This window comes from Pleurodeles waltl, chromosome 8, assembly GCF_031143425.1.
Source record: "Pleurodeles waltl isolate 20211129_DDA chromosome 8, aPleWal1.hap1.20221129, whole genome shotgun sequence".
Classification (NCBI taxonomy): domain Eukaryota; kingdom Metazoa; phylum Chordata; class Amphibia; order Caudata; family Salamandridae; genus Pleurodeles; species Pleurodeles waltl.
This window is the reverse complement of record NC_090447.1, coordinates 28,118,555-28,137,542: the sequence shown is the minus strand read 5'-3', so window position 1 is coordinate 28,137,542 and position 18,988 is coordinate 28,118,555. Positions and strand designations below refer to the sequence as shown.

At 47.1% G+C, this 18,988-nt stretch overlaps 1 protein-coding gene across 2 annotated transcripts in view; it reads right to left on the bottom strand.

The window, feature by feature from the left end:
* Nucleotides 1-18,988, bottom strand: part of LOC138249678 (F-box/WD repeat-containing protein 7-like) — a 326,410-nt gene that overhangs the window by 27,904 nt on the left and 279,518 nt on the right. For both annotated transcript variants that reach the window (XM_069203645.1, XM_069203646.1), the window contains exon 11: nt 6,036-6,261. In XM_069203645.1, the coding sequence (XP_069059746.1) occupies nt 6,036-6,261 (226 nt within the window). The remainder of the gene's footprint in view (nt 1-6,035; nt 6,262-18,988) is intronic.

Here is an 18,988-nt window from a genome sequence, read left to right as displayed (position 1 = left end):
TGAGTTTTTCTGGGAGCCCCATGATCATGCCTTTTAATGTCTTGTTGAATCTCTCAACCAAGCCATTAGTTTGTGGATGGTATGGTGTAGTGAATTTATAAGTCACTCCACACTCATTCCACATGTGCTTTAGGTATGCTGACATGAAGTTGGTACCTCTGTCAGACACCACCTCCTTAGGGAAACCCACTCTGGTAAAGATACCAATGAGGGCCTTGGCTACTGCAGGGGCAGTAGTCGACCTAAGGGGAATAGCTTCAGGATACCTGGTAGCATGATCCACTACTACCAGGATATACATATTTCCTGAGGCTGTGGGAGGTTCTAGTGGACCAACTATGTCCACACCCACTCTTTCAAAGGGAACCCCCACCACTGGAAGTGGAATGAGGGGGGCCTTTGGATGCCCACCTGTCTTACCACTGGCTTGACAGGTGGGGCAGGAGAGGCAAAACTCCTTAACCATGTTGGACATATTGGGCCAGTAGAAGTGGTTGACTAACCTCTCCCACGTCTTGGTTTGTCCCAAATGTCCAGCAAGGGGAATGTCATGGGCCAATGTTAGGATGAACTTCCTGAACAGCTGAGGCACTACCACTCTCCTAGTGGCACCAGGTTTGGGGTCTCTGGCCTCAGTGTACAGGAGTCCATCTTCCCAATAGACCCTATGCGTTCCATTTTTCTTGCCTTTGGACTCTTCAGCAGCTTGCTGCCTAAGGCCTTTAAGAGAGGGACAGGTTTCTTGTCCCTTACACAGCTCCTCCCTTGAGGGTCCCCCTGGGCCTAAGAGCTCAACCTGATAAGGTTCAAGCTCCAAAGGCTCAGTTCCCTCAGAGGGCAGAACTTCTTCCTGAGAAGAGAGGTTCCCTTTCTTTTGCTGTGTTGTAGTTGGTTTCCCAACTGACTTTCCTGTTCTCTTGGTAGGCTGGGCCATTCTTCCAGACTCCAGCTCTACTTGTTCACCCTGTGCCTTGCATTGTGCTCTTGTTTTCACACACACCAGTTCAGGGATACCCAGCATTGCTGCATGGGTTTTTAATTCTACCTCAGCCCATGCTGAGGACTCCAGGTCATTTCCAAGCAGACAGTCCACTGGGATATTTGAGGAGACCACCACCTGTTTCAGGCCATTGACCCCTCCCCATTCTAAAGTAACCATTGCCATGGGATGTACTTTTCTCTGATTGTCAGCGTTGGTGACTGTGTAAGTTTTTCCAGTCAGGTATTGGCCAGGGGAAACCAGTTTCTCTGTCACCATGGTGACACTGGCACCTGTATCCCTCAGGCCCTCTATTCTAGTCCCATTAATTAAGAGTTGCTGTCTGTATTTTTGCATGTTAGGCGGCCAGACAGCTAGTGTGGCTAAATCTACCCCACCCTCAGAAACTAGAGTAGCTTCAGTGTGGACCCTGATTTGCTCTGGGCACACTGTTGATCCCACTTGGAGACTAGCCATACCAGTGTTACCTGGATGGGAGTTTGGAGTGGAACCTTTCTTGGGACAGGCCTTGTCTCCAGTTTGGTGTCCATGCTGTTTACAGCTATGACACCAGGCCTTTTTGGGATCAAAGTTTTTACCCTTGTACCCATTGTTTTGTGAAGAGGCTCTGGGCCCACCCTCCTGTGCAGGTTTTTGGGGGCCTGTAGAAGACTCTTTACTATTTTTAGTTTTGGTTGTCTCATCACCCTTCCCCTGGGGAGTCTTTGTGACCCCTTTCTTTTGGTCACCCCCTGTTGAAGTCTTGGACACCCTTGTCTTGACCCAATGGTCCGCCTTCTTTCCCAATTCTTGGGGAGAAATTGGTCCTAGGTCTACCAGATGCTGATGCAGTTTATCATTGAAACAATTACTTAACAGGTGTTCTTTCACAAATAAATTGTACAGCCCATCATAATTACTTACACCACTGCCTTGAATCCAACCATCTAGTGTTTTCACTGAGTAGTCAACAAAGTCAACCCAGGTCTGGCTCGAGGATTTTTGAGCCCCCCTGAACCTAATCCTGTACTCCTCAGTGGAGAATCCAAAGCCCTCAATCAGGGTACCCTTCATGAGGTCATAAGATTCTGCATCTTTTCCAGAGAGTGTGAGGAGTCTATCCCTACACTTTCCAGTGAACATTTCCCAAAGGAGAGCACCCCCGTGAGATCTGTTCACTTTTCTGGTTACACAAGCCCTCTCAAAAGCTGTGAACCACTTGGTGATGTCATCACCATCTTCATATTTTGTCACAATCCCTTTGGGGATTTTTAACATGTCAGGAGAATCTCTGACCCTATTTATATTGCTGCCACCATTGATGGGTCCTAGGCCCATCTCTTGTCTTTCCCTTTCTATGGCTAGGAGCTGTCTCTCTAAAGCCAATCTTTTGGCCATCCTGGCTAACAGGAGGTCATCTTCACTGAGAGCATCCTCAGTGATTTCAGAAATGTGGGACCCTCCTGTGAGGGACTCACTATTTCTGACTAACACAGTTGGAGACAGGACTTGAGGGGTCCTGTTCTCCCTATTTAGGACTGGAGGAGGGACATTGGCCTCCAAGTCACTAATTTCTTCCTCTGTGATGTCATCATCAGAGGGGTTGGCTTTTTCAAACTCTGCCAACAGCTCCTGGAGCTGAATTTTGGTAGGTCTGGAGCCAATGGTTATTTTCTTTATATTACAGAGAGACCTTAGCTCCCTCATCTTAAGATGGAGGTAAGGTGTGGTGTCGAGTTCCACCACCTGCATCTCTGTATCAGACATTATTCTGCTAAGAGTTGGAATACTTTTTAAAGAATCTAAAACTATTTCTAGAATCTAATTTCAAACTTTTAACAAACTTTTAACTCTAAAAGACAATGCTAAACAGGGACTTAACACACAAGGCCCTAGCAGGACTTTTAAGAATTTAGAAAAATTTCAAATTGCAAACATGAATTTCTAATGACAATTTTGGAATTTGTCGTGTGATCAGGTATTGGCTGAGTAGTCCAGCAAATGCAAAGTCTTGTATCCCACCGCTGCCACCAATGTAGGACGTTGGCTCTGTATGTGCTATTTCAAAGTAAGGAATAGCATGCACAGAGTCCAAGGGTTCCCCTTAGAGGTAAGATAGTGGCAAACAGAGATAATACTAATGCTCTATTTTGTGGTAGTGTGGTCGAGCAGTAGGCTTATCCAAGGAGTAGTGTTAAGCATTTGTTGTACATACACATAGACAATAAATGAGGTACACACACTCAGAGACAAATCCAGCCAATAGGTTTTTGTATAGAAAAATATCTTTTCTTAGTTTATTTTAAGAACCACAGGTTCAAATTCTACATGTAATATCTCATTCGAAAGGTATTGCAGGTAAGTACTTTAGGAACTTCAAATCATCAAAATTGCATGTATACTTTTCAAGTTATTCACAAATAGCTGTTTTAAAAGTGGACACTTAGTGCAATTTTCACAGTTCCTAGGGGAGGTAAGTATTTGTTAGGTTAACCAGGTAAGTAAGACACTTACAGGGCTTAGTTCTTGGTCCAAGGTAGCCCACCGTTGGGGGTTCAGAGCAACCCCAAAGTCACCACACCAGCAGCTCAGGGCCGGTCAGGTGCAGAGTTCAAAGGGGTGCCCAAAACGCATAGGCTAGAATGGAGAGAAGGGGGTGCCCCGGTTCCGGTCTGCTTGCAGGTAAGTACCCGCGTCTTCGGAGGGCAGACCAGGGGGGTTTTGTAGGGCACCGGGGGGGACACAAGTCCACACAGAAATTTCACCCTCAGCAGCGCGGGGGCGGCCGGGTGCAGTGTAGAAACAGGCGTCGGGTTCGCAATGTTAGTCTATGAGAGATCTCGGGATCTCTTCAGCGCTGTAGGCAGGCAAGGGGGGGATTCCTCGGGGAAACCTCCACTTGGACAAGGGAGAGGGACTCCTGGGGGTCACTTCTCCAGTGAAAGTCCGGTCCTTCAGGTCCTGGGGGCTGCGGGTGCAGGGTCTCTCCCAGGCGTCGGGACTTTAGGTTCAAAGAGTCGCGGTCAGGGGAAGCCTCGGGATTCCCTCTGCAGGCGGCGCTGTGGGGGCTCAGGGGGGACAGGTTTTGGTACTCACAGTATCAGAGTAGTCCTGGGGTCCCTCCTGAGGTGTCGGATCTCCACCAGCCGAGTCGGGGTCGCCGGGTGCGGTGTTGCAAGTCTCACGCTTCTTGCGGGGAGCTTGCAGGGTTCTTTAAAGCTGCTGGAAACAAAGTTGCAGCTTTTCTTGGAGCAGGTCCGCTGTCCTCGGGAGTTTCTTGTCTTTTCGAAGCAGGGGCAGTCCTCAGAGGATGTCGAGGTCGCTGGTCCCTTTGGAAGGCGTCGCTGGAGCAGGATCTTTGGAAGGCAGGAGACAGGCCGGTGAGTTTCTGGAGCCAAGGCAGTTGTCGTCTTCTGGTCTTCCGCTGCAGGGGTTTTCAGCTGGGCAGTCCTTCTTCTTGTAGTTGCAGGAATCTAATTTTCTAGGGTTCAGGGTAGCCCTTAAATACTAAATTTAAGGGCGTGTTTAGGTCTGGGGGGTTAGTAGCCAATGGCTACTAGCCCTGAGGGTGGGTACACCCTCTTTGTGCCTCCTCCCAAGGGGAGGGGGTCACGATCCTAACCCTATTGGGGGAATCCTCCATCTGCAAGATGGAGGATTTCTAAAAGTTAGAGTCACTTCAGCTCAGGACACCTTAGGGGCTGTCCTGACTGGCCAGTGACTCCTCCTTGTTTTTCTCATTATTTTCTCCGGCCTTGCCGCCAAAAGTGGGGCCTGGCCGGAGGGGGCGGGCAACTCCACTAGCTGGAGTGTCCTGCTGGGTTGGCACAAAGGAGGTGAGCCTTTGAGGCTCACCGCCAGGTGTGACAATTCCTGCCTGGGGGAGGTGTTAGCATCTCCACCCAGTGCAGGCTTTGTTACTGGCCTCAGAGTGACAAAGGCACTCTCCCCATGGGGCCAGCAACATGTCTCGGTTTGTGGCAGGCTGCTAAAACTAGTCAGCCTACACAGATAGTCGGTTAAGTTTCAGGGGGCACCTCTAAGGTGCCCTCTGGGGTGTATTTGACAATAAAATGTACACTGGCATCAGTGTGCATTTATTGTGCTGAGAAGTTTGATACCAAACTTCCCAGTTTTCAGTGTAGCCATTATGGTGCTGTGGAGTTCGTGTTTGACAAACTCCCAGACCATATACTCTTATGGCTACCCTGCACTTACAATGTCTAAGGTTTTGTTTAGACACTGTAGGGGTACCATGCTCATGCACTGGTACCCTCACCTATGGTATAGTGCACCCTGCCTTAGGGCTGTAAGGCCTGCTAGAGGGGTGTCTTACCTATACTGCATAGGCAGTGAGAGGCTGGCATGGCACCCTGAGGGGAGTGCCATGTCGACTTACTCGTTTTGTCCTCACTAGCACACACAAGCTGGCAAGCAGGGTGTCTGTGCTGAGTGAGAGGTCTCCAGGGTGGCATAAGACATGCTGCAGCCCTTAGAGACCTTCCTTGGCATCAGGGCCCTTGGTACTAGAAGTACCAGTTACAAGGGACTTATCTGGATGCCAGGGTCTGCCAATTGTGGATACAAAAGTACAGGTTAGGGAAAGAACACTGGTGCTGGGGCCTGGTTAGCAGGCCTCAGCACACTTTCAATTGTAAACATAGCATCAGCAAAGGCAAAAAGTCAGGGGGCAACCATGCCAAGGAGGCATTTCCTTACAAGATACTTTAGAGAAAATGTGTCCAAAGTAGGACCAGGACATACAGATAACCAATGCCATGTCCACAATTTCCATTCAGACTAAATGAACTTAAACTTATCTTGTGTGTATAAGCTAAAACTCTACCATTGGTCTGGTCCTCCTAGCCTATGTTGGACTCCCCTTCTGTAGCACAAAGTTGCAAAAACACCAGGTTAAGACAGATACGGCCACCTCCAACCCCAAAAGCTATTTTTAAGAGGTAAGAAACCTATTTTGCCAAACACTGCACTGAGATAAACACAGAACTGTTGGCCAGTTCCCTTATATTGCATCAAATACATTTTACTAAGTTACCTGCAAGGAGTAGACTCTGTTGGTGTGTCCTTGCAGTGTGTGAATGCAAGTCTCTGTCTCTGGGTCCCAGACCTTCACAGTGTAATCATAAGCGCCGCTAACCACCTTCTTGCCATCATACTGCACACAGCGAACAGCAGCCACATGCCCCATCAGTACATGTAGACACTGCCCAGTCTCAATGTCCCAGAGCCGCAGGGTGGCATCACGTGAGCCACTAACAACCCTGTAAGGAAGAAAAAGAAGAGGAATTAAGGGGGATTCTGATATACTCATGCTTGTGCTCCATCTTTCACAACTGCCTGTGTGCCCAACAATACAGGAAAAATATTTTCTATAAGAACATAAAACATTTTTTTCTTTTAAATGTATTTGTGAGTGAGCCAGCAAGAACCTAGCTTTGCCTTCCCAATCCGAAGGCACTACACTTTGCTTCACACGTGCCCTACACATTTTGTTTGCCAAGCAATCTGCAGTACAGCACACGTTGTGATGGGACAGATGGATGGGTGTAATGAAGGAGAAAACTGTGTTATGTTATATTATGAAGACAATACACAACTCTTCCTCAAACTTATCTTGGCTCACAACATTCAGCAAATAGAAACGTGTTGAGGTAAACAGTAACTGGAGGTCAACCACTTACACAAAGTTGTTTGCAACAAGAACATAATCCCTCCACTTACTAACAGTATCTAACAACCAAAGATTCCACATGACAGCTTCACACTCCCACCCCACACTTGGATTTTCCCAACAGACTGTAGAGCTTCCAGAATCACTACACTAAAAAAACAAGAAAAAAGAGCACCAGCTCAAGCAACTCACAGGGCGAAAACAGACCCTGCAGACAAAGAACCGAACTGTATTAGTAATGTTGTTCAGATTAGCCATATTAAACAATTTAAAAAATAAAACATGTTACTCAAGAGGATTTTAAAAAAAACATACCACCATACCAGCTCTCCTGCCTGAAAACATGAACCTCTTTATCTAGAAACAAGATCAGAATAGTACAGGCCTTATTACTCTGCCACCTGGACAGACAACACTACCCAGCGGCGTCTACAAAACCACACTGGCACTGCTCAACATCTTACACAATGCAATGTGTCAGCCATGGCCTGAAAAAATGCAACCAAATCATCCCTGTGTTGATGGCACGGCACCTGCTTCACCTCTACGTTTATCAGGACGTATGCCCTGAATACTAGGCTGCAAAATTAACAATTTCAGGCTGTCTGTGCCACACAGAATCAGGACATTATTAGCATTGAGTCCAAAGATTGCAAGGAAAAAAAGACCAAAAAGCAAATAAGATCATAACCCCCAATAACATCAGAATGACCCCTATACTCGTGCAATTCATAAATAAATTAAAGAGATCTCTTTAGAACACTACCACCCTACACAATAAGAACTTACCTATTGCCGGCCACATTGTGAACGGTCCTAAAAAGCAGGCATACTGTTCATCACACAGTTTGCACTATTCAAGTACAACTACATCCATCCTATGACCATTGAAAGCTTACTCTGGAGAGGGAGGGCAATTTGGAACCCTAGGAAACACGTAGTCCAAAGCCTATGTGTAGGAAGTTGGCTCTGTATGTGCTATTTCAAAGTAAGGAATAGCATGCACAGAGTCCAAGGGTTCCCCTTAGAGGTAAAATAGTGGTAAAAAGAGATAATACTAATGCTCTATTTTGTGGTAGTGTGGTCGAGCAGTAGGCTTATCCAAGGAGTAGTGTTAAGCATTTGTTGTACATACACATAGACAATAAATGAGGTACACACTCAGAGACAAATCCAGCCAATAGGTTTTGTATAGAAAAATATATTTTCTTAGTTTATTTTAAGAACCACAGGTTAAAATTTAACATGTAATATCTTGTTTGAAAGGTATTGCAGGTAAGTACATTAGGAACTTTGAATCATTTCAATTGCAGGTATACTTTTCAAGTTATTCACAAATAGCTATTTTAAAAGTGGACACAGTGCAATTTTCACAGTTCCTGGGGGAGGTAAGTTTTTGTTAGTTTTACCAGGTAACTAAGACACTTACAGGGTTCAGTTCTTGGTCCAAGGTAGCCCACCGTTGGGGGTTCAGAGCAACCCCAAAGTTACCACACCAGCAGCTCAGGGCCGGTCAGGTGCAGAGTTCAAAGTGGTGCCCAAAACGCATAGGCTTCAATGGAGAGAAGGGGGTGCCCCGGTTCCAGTCTGCCAGCAGGTAAGTACCCGCGTCTTCGGAGGGCAGACCAGGGGGGTTTTGTAGGGCACCGGGGGGGGACACAAGCCCACACAGAAATTTCACCCTCAGCGGCGCGGGGGCGGCCGGGTGCAGTGTTAGAACAAGCATCGGGTTCGCAATGGAAGTCAATGAGAGATCAAGGGATCTCTTCAGCGCTGCAGGCAGGCAAGGGGGGGCTTCCTCGGGGAAACCTCCACTTGGGCAAGGGAGAGGGACTCCTGGGGGTCACTTCTGCAGTGAAAGTCCGGTCCTTCAGGTCCTGGGGGCTGCGGGTGCAGGGTCTTTTCCAGGCGTCGGGACTTAGGTTTCAGAGAGTCGCGGTCAGGGGAAGCCTCGGGATTCCCTCTGCAGGCGGCGCTGTGGGGGCTCAGGGGGGACAGGTTTTGGTACTCACAGTCGTAGAGTAGTCCGGGGGTCCTCCCTGAGGTGTTGGTTCTCCACCAGTCGAGTCGGGGTCGCCGGGTGCAGTGTTGCAAGTCTCACGCTTCTTGCGGGGAGATTGCAGGGTTCTTTAAGGCTGCTCCTTTGGATAAAGTTGCAGTCTTTTTGGAGCAGGTCCGCTGTCCTCGGGAGTTTCTTGTCGTCGTCGAAGCAGGGCAGTCCTCAGAGGATGTCGAGGTCGCTGGTCCCTTTGGAAGGCGTCGCTGGAGCAGGATCTTTGGAAGGCAGGAGACAGGCCGGTGAGTTTCTGGAGCCAAGGCAGTTGTCGTCTTCTGGTCTTCCGCTGCAGGGGTTTTCAGCTGGGCAGTCCTTCTTCTTGTAGTTGCAGGAATCTAATTTTCTAGGGTTCAGGGTAGCCCTTAAATACTAAATTTAAGGGCGTGTTTAGGTCTGGGGGGTTAGTAGCCAATGGCTACTAGCCCTGAGGGTGGGTACACCCTCTTTGTGCCTCCTCCCAAGGGGAGGGGGTCACAATCCTAACCCTATTGGGGGAATCCTCCATCTGCAAGATGGAGGATTTCTAAAAGTCAGAGTCACCTCAGCTCAGGACACCTTAGGGGCTGTCCTGACTGGCCAGTGACTCCTCCTTGTTGCTTTCTTTGTTCCCTCCAGCCTTGCCGCCAAAAGTGGGGGCCGTGGCCGGAGGGGGCGGGCAACTCCACTAAGCTGGAGTGCCCTGCTGGGCTGTGACAAAGGGGTGAGTGAGCCTTTGAGGCTCACCGCCAGGTGTTACAGCTCCTGCCTGGGGGAGGTGTTAGCATCTCCACCCAGTGCAGGCTTTGTTACTGGCCTCAGAGTGACAAAGGCACTCTCCCCATGGGGCCAGCAACATGTCTCTAGTGTGGCAGGCTGCTGGAACCAGTCAGCCTACACAGACAGTCGGTTAAGTTTCAGGGGGCACCTCTAAGGTGCCCTCTGGGGTGTATTTTGCAATAAAATGTACACTGGCATCAGTGTGCATTTATTGTGCTGAGAAGTTTGATACCAAACTTCTTAGTTTTCAGTGTAGCCATTATGGTGCTGTGGAGTTCGTGCAAAACAGACTCCCAGACCATATACTCTTATGGCTACCCTGCACTTACAATGTCTAAGGTTTTGTTTAGACACTGTAGGGGTACCATGCTCATGCACTGGTACCCTCACCTATGGTATAGTGCACCCTGCCTTAGGGCTGTAAGGCCTGCTAGAGGGGTGTCTTACCTATACTGCATAGGCAGTGAGAGGCTGGCATGGCACCCTGAGGGGAGTGCCATGTCGACTTACTCGTTTTGTCCTCACTAGCACACACAAGCTGGCAAGCAGTGTGTCTGTGCTGAGTGAGAGGTCTCCAGGGTGGCATAAGACATGCTGCAGCCCTTAGAGACCTTCCTTGGCATCAGGGCCCTTGGTACTAGAAGTACCAGTTACAAGGGACTTATCTGGATGCCAGGGTCTGCCAATTATGGATACAAAAGTACAGGTTAGGGAAAGAACACTGGTGCTGGGGCCTGGTTAGCAGGCCTCAGCACACTTTCAATTGTAAACATAGCATCAGCAAAGGCAAAAAGTCAGGGGGCAACCATGCCAAGGAGGCATTTCCTTACAACTCTTTACTATTTTTATTTTTGGCTGTCTCACCACCTTGCCCCTGGGGAGGTTTTGTGACCCCTTTCTTTTGGTCACCCCCTGTGGAAGTTTTGGACACCCTAGTCTTGACCCAATGGTCCGCCTTCTTTCCCAATTCTTGGGGAGAAATTGGTCCTAGGTCCACCAGATGCTGATGCAGTTTGTCATTGAAACAATTACTTAACAGGTGTTCTTTCACAAATAAATTGTACAGCCCATCATAATTACTTACACCACTGCCTTGAATCCAACCATCTAGTGTTTTTACTGAGTAGTCTACAAAGTCAACCCAGGTCTGGCTCGAGGATTTTTGAGCCCCCCCGAATCTAATCCTATACTCCTCAGTGGAGAATCCAAAGCCCTCAATCAGGGTACCCTTCATGAGGTCATAAGATTCTGCATCTTTTCCAGAGAGTGTGAGGAGTCTATCCCTACACTTTCCTGTGAACATTTCCCAAAGGAGAGCACCCCAGTGAGATCTGTTCACCTTTCTGGTTACCCAAGCCCTCTCAAAAGCTGTGAAACGTTTGGTGATGTCATCACCATCTTCATATTTAGTTACAATCCCTTTAGGGATTTTCAACATGTCAGGAGAATCTCTGACCCTATTTATGTTGCTGCCACCATTGATGGGTCCCAGGCCCATCTCTTGCCTTTCCCTTTCTATGGCTAGGATCTGTCTTTCCAAAGCCAATCTTTTGGCCATCCTGGCTAACTGGATGTCCTCTTCACTGGAGTTATCCTCAGTGATTTCAGAGTTGTTGGTCCCTCCTGTGAGGGAACCTGCATCTCTGACTATTATTTGTGGAGTCAGGGCTTGAGAAGCCCTGTTCTCCCTAAGTAGGACTGGAGGGGGGGAATTTCCCTCCAAGTCACTATCTTCATCCTCTGTGTTGCCATCCCCAGAGGGGTTGGCTTTTTCAAACTCTGCCAAAAGCTCCTGGAGCTGTACTTTGGTAGGTTTGGAGCCCATTGCTATTTTCTTTAGTTTACAGAGTGACCTTAGCTCTCTCATCTGTAGATGGAGGTAAGGTGTGGTGTCGAGTTCCACCACATTCACATCTGTGCTAGACATTATGCTTCTAAAAGTTGGAATACTTTTTAAGAAACTAAAACTGATTCTAGAATCTAATTCAAACTTTTAACAAACTTTTAAACTCTAAAAGAAATGCTAACAGGGACTAACACCAGGCCCTAGCAGGACTTTTAAGAATTTAGAAAACTTTTCAAATTGCAAAAATCAATTTCTAATGACAATTTTGGAATTTGTCGTGTGATCAGGTATTGGCTGAGTAGTCCAGCAAATGCAAAGTCTTGTACCCCACCGCTGATCCACCAATGTAGGAAGTTGGCTCTGTATGTGCTATTTCAAAGTAAGGAATAACATGCACAGAGTCCAAGGGTTCCCCTTAGAGGTAAAATAGTGGTAAAAAGAGATAATACTAATGCTCTATTTTGTGGTAGTGTGGTCGAGCAGTAGGCTTATCCAAGGAGTAGTGTTAAGCATTTGTTGTACATACACATAGACAATAAATGAGGTACACACACTCAGAGACAAATCCAGCCAATAGGTTTTGTATAGAAAAATATATTTTCTTAGTTTATTTTAAGAACCACAGGTTCAAATGTAACATGTAATATCTTGTTTGAAAGGTATTGCAGGTAAGTACATTAGGAACTTTGAATCATTTCAATTGCATGTATACTTTTCAAGTTATTCACAAATAGCTATTTTAAAAGTGGACACAGTGCAATTTTCACAGTTCCTGGGGGAGGTAAGTTTTTGTTAGTTTTACCAGGTAAGTAAGACACTTACAGGGTTCAGTTCTTGGTCCAAGGTAGCCCACCGTTGGGGGTTCAGAGCAACCCCAAAGTTACCACACCAGCAGCTCAGGGCCGGTCAGGTGCAGAGTTCAAAGTGGTGCCCAAAACGCATAGGCTTCAATGGAGAGAAGGGGGTGCCCCGGTTCCAGTCTGCCAGCAGGTAAGTACCCGCATCTTCGGAGGGCAGACCAGGGGGGTTTTGTAGGGCACCGGGGGGGACACAAGCCCACACAGAAATTTCACCCTCAGCGGCGCGGGGGCGGCCGGGTGCAGTGTTAGAACAAGCGTCGGGTTCGCAATGGAAGTCAATGAGAGATCAAGGGATCTCTTCAGCGCTGCAGGCAGGCAAGGGGGGGCTTCCTCGGGGAAACCTCCACTTGGGCAAGGGAGAGGGACTCCTGGGGGTCACTTCTGCAGTGAAAGTCCGGTCCTTCAGGTCCTGGGGGCTGCGGGTGCAGGGTCTTTTCTAGGCGTCGGGACTTAGGTTTCAGAGAGTCGCGGTCAGGGGAAGCCTCGGGATTCCCTCTGCAGGCGGCGCTGTGGGGGCTTAGGGGGGACAGGTTTTGGTACTCACAGTCGTAGAGTAGTCCGGGGGTCCTCCCTGAGGTGTTGGTTCTCCACCAGTCGAGTCGGGGTCGCCGGGTGCAGTGTTGCAAGTCTCACGCTTCTAGCGGGGAGATTGCAGGGTTCTTTAAGGCTGCTCCTTTGGATAAAGTTGCAGTCTTTTTGGAGCAGGTCCGCTGTCCTCGGGAGTTTCAAAGCCCATTTCCTTAACTATATACCACTGGCTGTATCAGAGGTTCTGATCCCATCACCTCGTTGAGTAAACCTTGACTCCTTTGGCCGTTCAAGAGTCAAGTGCCCAAAGGGTTAACACATTTAAATGCAAATGCATTGGCGGCCCTAGGAAATCTGAGGTGAATACCGCAGAAAGAGGATAATTCCTCCTGGGCTTTAACAACTGTCCTGGGCCAAGGGCACTAATCACTAATGAAGAACTGTGTCTTCAGCAGGACTCGGGTACCTGGAGCTTGAATAAATATAGGACAATAGAAGGAATTCACATGACTCAAACTAGAAAAGCCATAAACAGAGGTCCCAATATTTTCCAGTTGCTGAGCTTTTGAATAATTGGGCAGCTCTGAACATCCAAACCAGTACAGAAGAGCATCTCCAGAGGAAAACTTCTCCCCAGTCACTTGGGAAACAAATTGAAGACATAACGCCTGACATAAGAGATGTTCTCTCTAACAACAGTATCGATGCAAGGGAAGTCCCAGCTCCTGAAAATGTTTAGCAGAGCACTGTGACTGACCTATCACTTGAGTACAGCATAATGGAGCTTCATTTGAATACAGGCTTCACCAAGAACATTGTACTGGGGGGGGGGTCTGTCCCAAAGGTGAGTTGTCAGACGGCAAAGACAATGAGGCAGTTCTTCCCTTCTTGTTTAGGTAAAATACTGCATCAGTGTCTGCAAGAACTTGTATGTTTCTAAGTAGAGCCCCTTGGCAATGGCCTTTAAACTCCAGGTGACGGGTATACAAATCTCATTCCTTGTGGTTCCCGAACTCTTGAATCTGAGCTCCTTCATACAGAGCACCGACCAGCCATACTTCGATGAACCTCTGGTCATTCTTATGTGGGCTGATGCAGTCAGTAAAGGAAGCCACTTCATAATCTTGGGTTCCATAGTACACAAGGGCAAACAAATAATAGAAACCTGAACAGAAATGGTTTAATGAGAACAACAAAGAAGAAGAACTGAATTTCATTTTGGATAAGAAGGCAGTAGGACTAGCCTAATTAAAAGGTGAGATGTTTAGCCAGGGCTGAAATGTCTAAGTCAAAAGACAATCTATCAGCAAGAACCCAGGATGGCTTCATCAAAATGGTGATCAGCATTTCTGAGGCAAAGTATTCATTGATCTCATAGACCATTTGTGTTGCACATGGCAAGTTTGAGTATGCGTGGGCTGGTGCACTGTCCAAACACTGGGCAAGGTTCCCCTCAACAACTATTAAGGCAGCTAGTTAATCCAAACAATGCTTTAGATTTTGCCCTTGTAAATGTTGTGATGTCTGGACTGGTAGGTAGTCTTTGATGAATTTGCTATTAAAACAAGTGACCTTTGATAATGCCTTGGGAATATCATTCAAGCAAAACACTGGCATTGACAAATGCTGCCCTCTGATGGCAATGTCAATTAGTAGTAATGTGCTTTCTTGATTGTAGCATAGATGTTTGCATCTTTGAGATCTACAGATGTCAACAACTTCAGACCTGCATGGTTCCCAAACGCTAAGCTAGCACCATCAAATGGAAAGATTTCATAACAGAAACGGTAATCAGCTAATAAGTACCCAATATCGACTGATGTCCCTAGTTGTCTTTTTTGGGGATCTGGGGGGTTAGGGATGGTTAGAGGAGTAGATGGGGAGCAACAAAACATTTGGAGGGGGAAAAAAATCAAAGGCCTTTTTTCCTTCCTGCATTAGATAGAAAGCTCATATACGATGTTTGTACTTCTTTCAGGACCGCTGCAGATGACATGGGCAATCTTGCAATCTTGAATGGCATGAAAAAGCAACTGAAAGGAGATTTGTGGCATATATCTGAACTTCACAGTGACGAGCATCAATTTAGGGTTACGTATGAGTTTTCCTCCTACAGCAGATATGTGCTCTACAATCTTCAAGGCAGCCTATTTGCATTCCCAGGAGGTGGTCAGCCTGACTTTGTAAGGAAACCTGCTTTGTGGCAGCAGAAGTGCTTCGCTTTATTAAGAAATTATATTTCTGGGTTGTAGCATGGGTTTTCCTTGTGGCCTTAATGAAAGGCTTGTAAAACTTTAGAAGCTGCTGAGGGATGATATGTACCAAGGTGCTTGCTAATGTTGTTGAGGACAGACCCCGAAGAACAACATACTTCAATAGACTTCAATTCCTATCAGTTACAGGTGGCAGTGACAGCTCCAGGTTTATATTTTTGCAATACCTAATACGTTGTTGGCGAAATCATGTTTAATGTTAAATGGTAAAGCCATACATTTCTTCCTGTAAGCCAATACTGCGCCACTCCTCAGGCATGTGTACTTCTCGGCATGCACACGCAGGTACTGTTCAGATCTACAAACAACCCAATGCAGGCCATGAGTGAGTGGAGCACACAAAAGCAGATCTTTATGACAGTGGGCCAGGAGGCACTACTTTTGTGACAAAGGTAAAAGCCCTATTCACTCTACTGAAGAATACAACTTTAAAAATGATATGCTGCCAACAGCAGGCTTGTGCTACGTAACTCCAGGTGAAGGCACTAGCCTTCTACCACTCAAAGGTAGCACTGTGGGCACCTTTCACAGTCTTAGAAGACGACAATACAGGTGCAATTTCATGGTGCACACACAATCCGTGTTTGCACATGGACAAAAACTGTTGCCATGATTCAGATATCACCACAGCTGGGGCACTCAAGGCAGGAGTACTCGTCCATTGCTAAGCAAGGGACTTCTTCATCCCAACACATACCTCTCCCAGATCAGGCTACCTCAAACCACCCTCTACCCTGAAGAGGCCGAGATATCAGATCAGTAACACCAAATGGACAGTCCATCAGCATTCCTGTGGCTCAATACAGCTCTGTGCTCTAGTACAAATTTAAGCCTTGCAACGAGAAAGACCATCTCAACAACTTGAGATTCTCGCCCTTCATAGTCAACCACTCCAATGACTTATGATCTATTTGCGCTACAAACCTAGTGCCAAGGGAGGAACTAACACACTATCGGAAAGCGCACATTCTCAAAAGTTGCTCAAGTCGGTTCCCTGGGCAGTAACCTCCTACTAATAAAGGTCCAGTTTCTCTCTGAGATTCTAGGGGGGGCTGTTTTTGTGGGTATTTTTCTTGTAGGCACTTAATACTTCATCAAAATGCTGCAAAGTCCCAACTGTGTTGTTTTTCAATGCAGCACATCTTTGAGGATTATTCAAGTTCTGCTGACATCAATGACTTTCTTCAGTCCAAGATATGTGCTTCTCCTGCGCTGTATTGTACACCAACAGTCAGTCTTAAGAGACAGATTGTTTGTGTTTTTCCTTATTTCCCTGTTTTGCGTTTGACTCAGAAGAACTTCTCAATTTAAAGGGAGTTTTGACCCCGAGGACGTACGTTTCTGAGCCACTGCATGCTTCAAACATTACTGAACTGTCCGTGGGGCCTGCCTCAGGAATCCTAAACTGTTGAAGGTTGGCTTTTCAAAATCAAAGTCCTTAACTTATCCCACTTCACCTCTTTGGTACCATGAAAGCCTTCTTCTTTGTAGGCGCTTATTTCATACATGGTCAGTTCTTTGCTTGTGCTATCTTGTGTCGTAACACTATTTCGCCATGGTCCCAACAAACCAAGGACATTTTTCAAGTCTTTGTAAATCTTTTCACTCCAATTAAGCAACTAAACCAAAGAGAACCCACACGTGATCTTTATGATGAACTGGCTATGTTTTTTCTCAATCAAAACCAAGGAGATCAGACGGCAGATTGAGTCACTCAGGGTCACTGTTACAACTATCCTGTGCTCAGTCAGAAGTAGGCAGCATCAAAACAAGCTGACTCACTTTGCAGAAATGACAGCTTTCAAGGCACTGCAAGTTATTTCCACCTCTATGCTCTCCGTATCCCCCTCTGTTTTTTGTCCAGTGAGTGCAATGCATTAGTTATGTCCCTTCTTAATCATTCATACTGGCACTCTGTTTAATCTTTCCGTAAATTACAGTGCTGTTCTGCTTCCACTACTCTTGCTGAGGGAACCTTCCATAGCATTAGATTATCCAAGTATCTATCACCTATTGCTATACTCCCACAGTTGGGAACGGTTCCGGAAACACTAGCTCTCACCAAAAGTCAAGCTTTTGTTGAGGCCAACAATATCCTACATGCTCTCCAAAGCAGCTTCACACCAGGCCACAGCAGTGCTCTAGTGGTTACCTTTGTTGCTGATCATATGTGAAGGCACATGGACAAATGCAATATCAGCACCCTTGCCCTCTTGGACCTCTCAGTAGCCTTCAGCACTGTTGGTCGTGCCTTATTGGTGGCTACAATGCAGGACACTGGGCTTGATATTCAGATTAGAAATGAATCTGCTCCTTCCTGACGGCAACTCCAGGACTACTTTCCTCCCAATATTTCATTTCACGTCCTACAAAGTTCCTGGTGTTCCCTAGGAATTACTGTTTCTCTGTTAATGTTCAATGTTTATACACTTCACCTGGCCTCACTGATAAAAAATACCATCAATGTAAAATTCTATTTGTACGCCAATGACAGAAATCTGTTTTCAAACCTGTCGGCTTTGCATGTTGCTGTATGTTCGTCTGAACATAGACAGGACAACCTAGTTAATGTCGTAACCACAGCTCATCCCTTGATGGCTTAAAATTCCCCTTAAAATTGTTATTGTAAGGAAATGCCTCCTTGGCATGGTTGCCCCCTGACTTTTTGCCTTTGCTGATGCTATGTTAACAATTGAAAGTGTGCTGAGGCCTGCTAACCAGGCCCCAGCACCGGTGTTCTTTCCCTAACCTGTACTTTTGTATCCACAATTGGCAGACCCTGGCATCCAGATAAGTCCCTTGTAACTGGTACTTCTAGTACCAAGGGCCCTGATGCCAAGGAAGGTCTCTAAGGGCTGCAGCATGTCTTATGCCACCCTGGAGACCTCTCACTCAGCACAGACACACTGCTTACCAGCTTGTGTGTGCTAGTGAGGACAAAACGAGTAAGTCGACATGGCACTCCCCTCAGGGTGCCATGCCAGCCTCTCACTGCCTATGCAGTATAGGCAAGACACCCCTCTAGCAGGCCTTACAGCCCTAAGGCAGGGTGCACTATACCATAGGTGAGGGTACCAGTGCATGAGCATGGTACCCCTACAGTGTCTAAACAAAACCTTAGACATTGTAAGTGCAGGGTAGCCATAAGAGTATATGGTCTGGGAGTCTGTCAAACACGAACTCCACAGCACCATAATGGCTACACTGAAAACTGGGAAGTTTGGTATCAAACTTCTCAGCACAATAAATGCACACTGATGCCAGTGTACATTTTATTGTAAAATACACCACAGAGGGCACCTTAGAGGTGCCCCCTGAAACTTAACCGACTATCTGTGTAGGCTGACTAGTTCTAGCAGCCTGCCACAAACCGAGACATGTTGCTGGCCCCATGGGGAGAGTGCCTTTGTCACTCTGAGGCCAGTAACAAAGCCTGCACTGGGTGGAGATGCTAACACCTCTCCCAGGCAGGAATTGTCACACCTGGCGGTGAGCCTCAAAGGCTCACCTCCTTTGTGCCAACCCAGCAGGACACTCCAGCTAGTGGAGTTGCCCGCCCCCTCCGGCCAGGCCCCACTTTTGGCGGCAAGGCCGGAGAAAATAATGAGAATAACAAGGAGGAGTCACTGACCAGTCAGGACAGCCCCTAAGGTGTCCTGAGCTGAAGTGACTCTAACTTTTAGAAATCCTCCATCTTGCAGATGGAGGATTCCCCCAATAGGGTTAGGATTGTGACCCCCTCCCCTTGGGAGGAGGCACAAAGAGGGTGTACCCACCCTCAGGGCTAGTAGCCATTGGCTACTAACCCCCCAGACCTAAACACGCCCTTAAAATTAGTATTTAAGGGCTACCCTGAACCCTAGAAAATTAGATTCCTGCAACAAGAAGAAGGACTGCCCAGCTGAAAACCCCTGCAGCGGAAGACCAGAAGACGACAACTGCCTTGGCTCCAGAAACTCACCGGCCTGTCTCCTGCCTTCCAAAGATCCTGCTCCAGC